The sequence below is a fragment of the Equus caballus genome, chromosome 23, assembly GCF_041296265.1.
Source record: "Equus caballus isolate H_3958 breed thoroughbred chromosome 23, TB-T2T, whole genome shotgun sequence".
NCBI classification, from domain to species: domain Eukaryota; kingdom Metazoa; phylum Chordata; class Mammalia; order Perissodactyla; family Equidae; genus Equus; species Equus caballus.
The window spans coordinates 52,816,266-52,826,497 of record NC_091706.1 but is presented as its reverse complement, the minus strand read 5'-3'; the positions used below and the strand labels follow the sequence as shown (position 1 = coordinate 52,826,497).

General features: G+C 46.0%; 1 protein-coding gene across 2 annotated transcripts in view; it reads left to right on the top strand.

Annotated features, from left to right (window-relative positions):
• The first annotated feature begins 4,655 nt into the window (after positions 1–4,655).
• The window catches only part of MLLT3 (MLLT3 super elongation complex subunit), a 255,693-nt gene continuing 250,116 nt past the window's right edge, over positions 4,656–10,232 (top strand). The window contains exons 1-2 of one of the 2 annotated variants that reach the window (XM_001917557.6): positions 4,656–4,959; positions 6,346–6,526. In XM_001917557.6, the coding sequence (XP_001917592.2) occupies positions 4,948–4,959; positions 6,346–6,526 (193 nt within the window). In that variant the 5' untranslated portion in view covers positions 4,656–4,947. Of the gene's footprint in view, positions 4,960–5,156; positions 5,427–6,345; positions 6,527–10,232 lie in introns of those variants that run through there. The other variant, XM_023627424.2, reaches the window with a different exon arrangement.

Here is a 10,232-nt window from a genome sequence, read left to right as displayed (position 1 = left end):
AAGGGAGTAATTTCTTTTTCCCATGTTTCTTTGGCAGTTTTAATTGAAGTTTGACTTGTCTATGTTAGTTCACAGGCCTGTTATTTTCCCATTTTTACCAAGTAAGGCAAACTATAGTTTATGGTTTTAGGATAAAATAACTATTTTAACTCTCCATTCATAATATGTGAATGGGAGAGATGAAATCATGTATGAAAACAGAACCTCCACTGAAAATCAAGGATGTCAAATCATTATGTAAAGAAAGATAGGAAAATGTGTGGTAGCTTTTGAAGAGATGCCAGAGAAACATAAAGAAATAGTAAAATGGTCTACTTTTGAGACAGACTGTTTTACAGCAAGCCATTTCCATTTAATATGTGTTTTACCTATGAATATTCCACTGGGGTTCTTGTATATATTAGGAAGACATTTTCCATCACACTATGTCAACTGACCTCCAAAATTTATCTTATTTCATATTGTTGGTCTTCCATATTGTTGGCCTTGATTAATTTTCAGGCCTTGAGGTGCTATTTATTAAATTAGGGACACGGCCCACTAAATTAATAAATTATTACTGTGGAGGCACTCTTGTCTTCTGCATGTGTAAGTGCTTAAATTACTCTCAGGGAATAATTTACACATGAAGAGGCCCTGGTGGTTAAAAAAGCTTTGTGTATTTCTTATCTCTGGAAATGGTCCTGGGCTAGTGCTTAAGTGGGTATCAAAGCAATTGTTTATTCAAAGTAGTAATCATTTGTACTATTCTGGGGTTCCCAAAACACTATCCTAGAATCATGAATTGAATATAATATTAAAAATGTAACATTTTGACCCAAAAATTTCCATAAGAAACAGGGAGACCGTCTCAACTGAGAAAATATGCTCAAGATCTTGAAAAGCTTAGAACACTTTCTTTCATTGTGAGATTTTCTTTTCCTTAAAAGAGCTGTAACAAGGTGAACATAGAAAGCACTTCAGATCAAGGAAAAGGAAATTAAGACTTGGCAGCTGTTGCAAAAAAAGATATCACTCCCCTCCCACCTTATTTTAAGCATAAAAAGGAGGAATTGAGGAAAATGAGTCCTGGCTTCTAATCTTGTGGAGCTATTTTTCTTGTCCTTGGGCTTTCATGTCAAATTGTATGCTGCTTACTTATGTGTGACACACACCTCTATCCCAAATTTAGGTATTACGAAATTTTTAAAAAAAGGTTTTGGTGAAACTTCTCCCCTGACTCATAAACACTGTGACAACAGGAACCCTGTCATTCTTATATTCTTACAGCCTAACTCTGTGCCTGGTACATGAAATGGGCAAAATTTGGTTTTTGTGAATGAACACGTAGATGAAGCACACGGGAAAAGGGGGCCATTATGAAAAAAATCCTTAACTATTCTGAGTCCAATTTTTGCAAAATATATCTTTAATGTCAGTCTCATTATCTTTTCCCCCCATGCATCTTCTTCCCTTTCTCCCCAAAGCCATATAGCAAAGGATGAGCAATGGTTAATTTTTATTGATTTGATTATTTGAGTTTATGCATCAATAATCTGTCACAATGCATAAATAAAATTCTATTAAGAAGCAACACCTGCTCTTTAACACCCTGATTACTCTTTAAAGGACCTCATCATGTTGTGCCAAAAACATCCAAACTGGCCTCAACTTCCAAGCTAAACAAAAGAATTGCAACTAAATGGCTGGAGCCAAAACGGTGGTGGAAGAGCCCTGGTGATGGTGATGGAGGTGGTAGTGATCAGGAGTTAAGATCTGTCCCAGACACTGTTCTCTTTTATTCTTCATCAAGCATTTCATTTGATATGATGATGTCAACTGCTTCTCTTTCCTGCCCCTCAAAACTAACCCTATGGTGCTTCAGACTGTGCTAAGTACTATAGTATGAATTTTGGTAAGTGCTTTTGGAAAAATGGATGGTTTTCTCTCATCACTTCCATTTAAATTTTTTTTTTTTGTTATTTAGTACTGAAGAAGTTTGTCTTAAAATTTATTTGCAAAATATTTTCTATAATTAGATTGTCAAGTACCCAAAAGGTTGTTTCTCACATTTTGACCTCACTTAATGTCAGATACGCTGGACAAAAAATTAATCTGCTGTTATTCCTGTTTTGATTTCTTTTAATTAGTAGCCAGCTTGTCAGAATAGGTTATAAATAATACATTGAAAGACTGGCATAAATTCCTTTGCCCAAAAGTTGAATCTAGATTATTCAGGGTTGTTTTCTTTTCTTTCTTTTCTACCCATCCCGGTCTTTTTGTTGTAAAGAGGTCACGTAAGGACGTCCGTGAAAGGGCTCCGTGCGCCATCTACTGACCATATCTATATTTCCAGTGACTGGGGATGAGAATCACCCCTACGTTCGGTTTTTAAAGCATTCTTTGAGAAAGGAGGCGGAATGGAAAAGGGCTCTCTTTGACTCTATGGCTTATTGGTGACTCCTGGAATAAATCTGAATTTAGCGAACACATAATCGAAAAAGGAGACCTCAGCCCCTCAGCGAGAGTACACGTTACGGAGAGCATCACAAGAGAGCCAGGGTAACACTGGAAGAAGTTAGCTCAAATGGAGAATCGGATTGTTTTTCGCCTGTGTGCTGAGCTACACTCGCTGCCTAATGGTTGCCGCGTTATAGGAAATGATTTTACTAATGGCACATCCAGATAACCCACAGTTTCCAGTCTTATTCCAAATGACTTCTCTCTAATTTGATTATTTTATCAAAAATTTAATATTGCATGGCAAATAGGTCTGCCCTTCACGGAGATCCTAACACATGGCTTGTCTATGTGTATGTAAACGTAGTCCTTATACACAGAGACACACCTACACTACACCCACAAGTTGATATGCATCTGCGTACACGTGTGTCAGTTGAGAAATCTATGCCCTTGGATTTGGATTAAAATGTTTCTCCTCTCAGTCCTTCACTCCACTCTATGCTAAATCCAAAGAAGGGTGGGAGGAACTGGGGTCCTCAAGCTAAACAGGTTGGTTGTAACCGGGGGAGAGAATACCAGTTTTAGGGGTTCAAAACACTCGAGTTGGGGGCTTGCATTGGAAATTAAAGTTGGCCCGAAGGGGTTTGATCCGATGCGGGTTATCTTTTTGTGAGCAGCTGGGAGAACTGAAAATTAGCAACAGGGACCCCCGATGCCCCAGGTAACCTCCTTCCCCTCTACCGCTCTCTTTAATCCAAGGGCCAAGACAACTTTCTTTGGTGGTTCTAAGAAAGAAAAAGGAAAAGAAGAAAGCAGGTAAGTTGAACTAGAAAGAAGAGAGGCAACTAAAGAGGGCAGGCAGGGAGAAGAGAGTGAAGCCAAAGGAACGAATCAGAAAGAAGTTGGGAGATGAGGGGAGAAGGGGAGAAAAGAAAGAAGATGGCAAAAAAGGAATGAGGGCTAGGAAGATGCAAGGATCTTTATTTAACGAACCCAGGTTACACCCATCTTTCACTTTCAAATCAATAGTCTAGATCTTATCCGTTTCCTTTGCAAAGGTTATCTGCGTTGCTGAAGGAAGCTAGTCAGTACTCCTCCCCCGCCCCACGCGTGGCTGGGCTGTTCTATTCCCGGCCACCGAGCCCAAATACAACCCGAGTGGGAACGTTTGCAGGAGCGCAACTCTGGGAACACTGCTGCGACTGGTTGTCACCCGGGAGCCTAACCGGATTAATACCCAGAGATGGATTACGTTGGCTGTCACCAATACGCCTAAAGATTATAATCCAATTTATGCACATTACAGTCAGTATTAACTTTATCTGCTATTTTAAGACTCCCAGTAGCCCCGCGCGTCCTCAGAGAACAATCCTCAGTGTTCTGATGCAACTCAGTAGGCTGTCAGGAGGGGAAACCTTCCGAAGAAAACAACTCCAACCCTGGCCCCCGAGGGTTTGCGCCCGGCGCTCCCAGGCGTCTCGCCTTCACCTGGGCACCGCTTTGGGACGCCTCCTAGCCGGGGATTACCAACGCGGGAGGCGTTCGCTTGGAAGGAAATAGCATTGTTTCTCCCTTGTTCATTTCATTTTTAAATTTTCGGTGGAGGTGGCAGAAGAGCAGGGAGTGGGGGTGGCAGGCAGGTCCCTGTGAGTGGATGGGGAAGGGGGCTAGGGGATTGTTGCCGATTATAACAGTCTCAGCGATGGCTTTTTAATGCTTGTTTGAAGGCTGGCATTTCTCTCGCTCTGTCTCTAAATAAGTTTGTTTGGGTGTGAGTTCTTGCCTTTTCAGCACAAAACCACAAAAAGACGTGGTGGAAAGTAAAAGAAAGCCCCCATCCTCCCCCGAGCGTGCTAACTAACGCCAAAGACTTGATTTAACACCCCTTCTCCGGCTGCTGGGGGCTCTGGGCAGTGGCTACATTCCAGCAGTTTTAATCCGTTTTTTATTGTAGGGCGAGAGGAGTTTACACAGGGGCTGGGATGGCTCCCCAGCTGGCCGCTCTCCCCACTCCAGCGCCCCCTCCCCGCCCTTCTCTCCACCTCCCCCCGACCCCACAGCAGGAACCTGTTACTTTAAGCGAGGCGTTCCAGTGTGGCGGTGCGGGCCGCCGGGGTTTCGGGAGGTGGCCGGTGATTGGCTCTTTCGAGCTCCCCCTGGCTCGCTCGCTCGGCCTCCCCGCGCGCTCCGCCCCACCCTCGCGCCCTCCCTCCGCCCCGTGAGGCTCGGAGCCCTGGTGTCAGGCGCCACGGCGCATGCTCCGGAATCTCATCCTCTGGCCCTGGAGCTGCTGCTGCTGCTGCTGCTGCTTTTGCTTTTGGGGCTGAGTTTAATAAGCGAGCGAGCGAGCGAACGCGGGGGGAAAAAGGCAGAGAATGTCCGCCATCTACCCTCCGCTCCTGGGCGCGCTCTCATTCATAGCAGCCTCTTCATGAATTACAGCTGAGGGGGGCGGGGGAGGGGGGGTACCACACAACACCCCAGCAAACCTCCGGGCCCCCAGGCATGGCTAGCTCGGTAAGTACCTGCAAAAATAATAATAAAAGACCCCCCCCCTCCCCGCCTTTCCTCCCTCGCCCTGCGCCGCCGCCGCCGCAGCCCAGACAGCGCCAGCGCTCCGCGGTTCCAATTAGAGAAAGGTTGGTACGGCTTGCAGGGAGCTGCTGCCTCTCCCTCAGCCTCCGCTCCCCTCCCTCCCCGCCCCCCCCCCCCCCCCCCGGCGCGCGCGCACACACACACACATACACACACTCACACACTCACACACACTCGCCCCTCCACCCCCCGCGCCTGCCTCCCTCCTCGCCTCTCTTTGCAATCGCAAGAAGCGCACTCTCGCTCACACGCGCGCACTCACACACACACACTCACACACGGTGGAAGGAGGCGAATAATAACTCAGCCATATTTCAGCCGCCGCCGCCGCCAGGAGCCGCGGGCACAGTCCGGGGACGCGGCGAGCAGCTTGGGCGGCCGCTACGATGGTGCGTTCTCCGCGGCGCGCGTGTGTGAGCGGGAGTGTGCGGGCTGACAGCGGCGGGGCCGCACGCAACTTTGCCCCCGCGCCGGGCTGTGCGCAGTCGAGGCTCCGCCGCTGTCCGCCCGCCGCCCTGCCTTTCTGAATTTCATTTTTGGGGGGAGGTGGGAGGTACTTTGGGGCCACTTTGGCTCTTGGAAGTGTGTTGCGGGGGCTCTGTGAGGCTGGCCTCGCCGATCGCGTGGGGCTTTTCGCCGGGGGGTGCGGGGTGCCTTAAGTTATGGATGCCTCGGCGTGTTTTCCTGCGGGCGTGTGTGTGTGACGACGTCTCATTTTTGTTGTGCACGAACCCCGTGGTAAGAGCACGGGAGTTTGTGCCCATCAGCAGAGGCTGCCTGTAGTTTCCATTCCGCCTGGCACAGCGCTCCACACGCACGCACACACACACGTACACAAAGACTTCCTCGGCGTGTGCCTGTCGCCGCGGTACTTTCGGGGAGGGGGCTCGCCAAAAACCCCCCTCGGAGTCCCAGCTACCTCCCCTCCCACGCTGGGAAACCGCCCCGGCATCGCCTCCTAATTGTCTTCTAATTTGTTTCCGATGCATTTGTTGTCGTGCTTGTAGTAGATGAGTGTGCTCTCCCTCTTCCCCCCGAGCCCCGGACCCCCTTGCCGATTGGGGGTAACATTCCGTTACAATCGGGCCGGTGTGGCTGCGCGGCCCAGGGCCGGGGCGGCCGGGTGGGGTGTCTTGGGGGGTGTGGGGTGTGCGCGCCCACGCGCGTGAAACGTGGATGCAGACAGCACCGCCGTTTCCTTTTATGTGCGTTTCAAGAAGGAGGAAAAAAAAATGTCAGACGCAATGTTCAGTGTCGAACGGTCGCCTTCCTGTTGTTCACGGCTGTCTCTCCTCCCCCTGCCCGCAGTGTGCCGTGCAGGTGAAGCTGGAGCTGGGGCACCGCGCCCAGGTGAGGAAAAAACCCACCGTGGAGGGCTTCACCCACGACTGGATGGTGTTCGTGCGCGGCCCGGAGCACAGTAACATACAGCACTTTGTGGAGAAAGTCGTCTTCCACTTGCACGAAAGCTTTCCTAGGCCAAAAAGAGGTAGGGCTCGAATACAAAAGGAGCTTGATAAAAAATGTCTTTGCTGGCGGTGGAAACAATCGCTTGGCCCGGGCGGTCCCCCTGCCCCTCTCCCCGCCCCCCGCGTCGCGCTCGCCGGCGTAGCCTCGGGACCCGGGTGCGCGGCGCCGCGCCGGCCAGGTCCGGGCTCCCGCCCGCGCGCGCGCGACTTCGGCTTCATGAAAGTCACCGCAGAGAAAGGACCGTCAGGTGTCGAGTGTTTATTGATCCCCAGGCAGCCCTCACCGGTCCTCGGGGGTTAGCCGCGGGTTCTGTGGGGAAGGTGCAATTAGTTGTTGGGTTGGGAGGTGTGGGGAGTGGGGCTGGAGGCAATAAACAGCTTGCGCCTTTTTTTTCCTAGACATATTGAAATTTACCTGTGTTATTAGCAAAGGATGCATGGGATGTAGTTATTGTTCCGTCTTGAGAAGTCGCCTCTCTTTAGGGTCTTCTCTGCCTTGTGGATGAGGCATTGGGTGCCAGTTGTCATAGACTTTTCTTTTTGTGGGTTAGCCACCCCCACCCCACACTGTCAGGATTTTATGTTTAGTTGGAGGGCTTACTCGTCCCTAGCCCCCATGGCACTGGATGGCTCCTTCGATTTTGAGCAGGTTCTGAAGTGTCTGCCCGATGTGATCCGCAGGGAAGTGGGTCCCTGCAAGGGTCGAAGCTAACTTACGAGGAGGAGTGTCGTCTTGCCTTCTGCTTCAGTCCCTCCCCACGTTGGTTTTTAGCCTTGGTGTCGAGTTTGCATAATCCTGCTCAGCCTCTGCGGTCCCAAACATTTGCCATAAAGGACAGTTTTGAAAAAAAATGAAATGGGGTGTTATTTTCAAAGAAATTTAAAGACGGTTTGAGAAATCCGGATTTCTATTCCCTTCAGCGTCTGGAAAGCCACTGTCTGGTTGTTTTAGTTGGATTAGTGGAGGTAACAGTACAAATACAATAAGGTGCTTTGTTTGTGAGCAGGTTTATTTATCTAAGTCGACACAATGGTTAGTAGTTATCTTCCATTTGATCCGTAATCTTTATTGGCATCTAGAACTCCTGCAGTTTCTTAGGGTAACATGGTAATAAATCCATTCTGCTTAGAGCTACGTGGAAATTATTGAACATTTAGGGGCTGAATAAAGAGAGGAGAAATGCTGTGTGCCTTAGAGGTGGCAGAGGTTTCTGTTGATGCTTATTTTTGTTTCCAGAGCTCCTGTAATGGGACGGAGGGTTGTATGTTTTGCCTTTGGTGGTTTGTTTTATGGCTCCTCTTGAAAACTTGAACAGTTGAATTTGATGGCTTTGCTGGGTGTTTAATAAATGAATCCGGCTTCTAATAGAGGGGCAGGAATACGCGTGGCCTATGGGAAATAACATTTAGATTTTGTTAGCATTTCATATCCAAATTAGCCAGAGATATTATACTTCATGTTTCCTTAAAGAGGTGAGAAGGATGAGTATTGTCAAGTGTCTGTCGCTGTTTGAGGCTGAGTATGATGCTTCCTGGGGAGTCTTGCTCTCCCTTTCCATCTATCTATACAGCCACTGCAGAGGAGTTTAAACAAAAGAAGCCACCTCCTAAGATCTTTGGTACACATATGACTACTGCTTGGCTGCTATTCGCTTCGAGGTGAAATACACTTAACAAGAAAAGCAATATTTATTGTATTAGGAAAATTAAGTCAGTTGGCAGAAGATGTAGTTCTTAAGATAACTTTGTTTAAGCGCTTTAACAATCCACAAATTGGCATTAGGAAATTAAAGATGATCAACCTCCCCATATTCTACCACGGTTTCTCTCCTTCTGTGGGTGTATGGTGACATTCCCCTTTATTTCCCATACTTAATGGTTTTCTTTCTGGCCTGAGGGAAGCTGAGGGTGCTGCCTGCACAGCCCACACCTGGGAGTTGTTGCTAGGCGTGGTACGCCATTGGATAACACCGATGTCTTCTCAGACCTCTCCAGTGAAAGGTGTCTGCTTGTCGGTTGGGCTCTTTAATTTTTATTCTCAGCTGTGGAGTTTCTTTATGTAGTCTATAAGCCATTGTTTTAAAATGTTTATTTTTGGATTTTTATTTGTATGTGTGCTTCCCATGATGTGACAAGTCCTGGGAAAAATGCCAGCTTACATAGCCCAGGAGAGACCTTGTCATACTGTAATTACACATGATTCAGATTGCAAGAGAAGGTTTCTCTGTTCATTGGGAATAGTTAGCTGTAAATTCAAGTAACACCAAACATGCCACTTACGCCGGGACTTATTTTTTGGCTGATAAAGTCTCTCAAAATGATAAGAATAGATAGAGAATGTGAATGTCAGATATTTCTAAGTTTACTTCTGTACCTTTTAAGGTGCTGTATTTGCAATATTGTAGATCTATAAGGGATAGGATTGGAAATGGGAGAAACTGCAAAAATGGCTTTATGAAGAATCTGAGTTATAAGATATTTAAAAGAAACGCACCTACTCTAAACTGTAAATGGCTCTTAATAACGACAAGTTAAATCACTTTCACTGTACGGTGGCTAATAAACAGTGGACCTTAGAACTGAGGATGGACTGCTCAGCCAGGAAGATGGATGAGTCCTTAGTTTCATAAATCTTTGGTTTGGAAAAGTGAAATGATTTTCAGGTTGATTTCCTTTATTTCACAGTAATACTATGAGCACTTGTAGAAGAAGAAATTATACTATTTTCAACTTGTTGCCTAATGAGAATTACATATACTGTTTCAGGTTGAGCTAGTTGGACTTGAATTAATGAGGTTTTACTCTGTCCCAAAGACGTATTGGAGACTTTCAATTGAAAACTACTAGCACAAAGTCCTAGAAGAGAGATTTTGATGAAATAGCGAAGCCTGGAATATCCATTAGCTGCTAGAGAATAGGTGGGTCAGAGTATAATGCATTTTAAAACTATCTACTTGCTAAAAAAGACCATATCTTATTTATTAGTACCAAAGATTTGTAGTAGTCTGATGTGAATGAAATGAATAGTCACATTGAAAACATTTCATTTAAAATATTAATGTTTTCATTTTCAGGATGATGTGAATTTGAGTGAACTTTCTTTCCAATTACAGTCATCCTTACTATTGCGATCTGTTCCATTGACATTTATGATATGAAATCTGATGCTTATTATTTTATGTAAGCTAATTTGGCCACTGGTGTAATTTGATGGCTTTTTGTTTGTAGCCCTAGTCCTTTGAGTGGGCAGATAAAGCATAATAAATCCACACATAACTTTCCTTGAAGTGTTTGAGCCCAGCTTTACTGTGTAGTTCTGATTTCTGTTGTATAGTCTTCTGAAATAATTTGGATAGCTTTTTATCAGGGTATCTAAAAATTGATGGCTTACTAGTTGAAGATATTGTGTGTGCCTGATATATTTTCTCTTCTGAGGTATTTAAAGGGTTTAAGGAAAAAATAAAATTGGTTGTCTCTACTGATAGATTCGGTGATTGCTGTAAGATTTGTGTAGAGTTCTGTATGGAATTAAGATGACCAATGAGAACAGTTTTACTACTTGGCATTTTGAAGCAACATAAAGTATAATTTTCCGAGGCACTTAAAAGCTGAATTGCTAGAGGAAATCGCATGTGCTGTTAGTGAGAATGCAAATTGGGCACAGACATTTTGGAGGGCACCTGGCACCATCTATGAAGATTTTAAATGTTTATACCCTTTGACCCA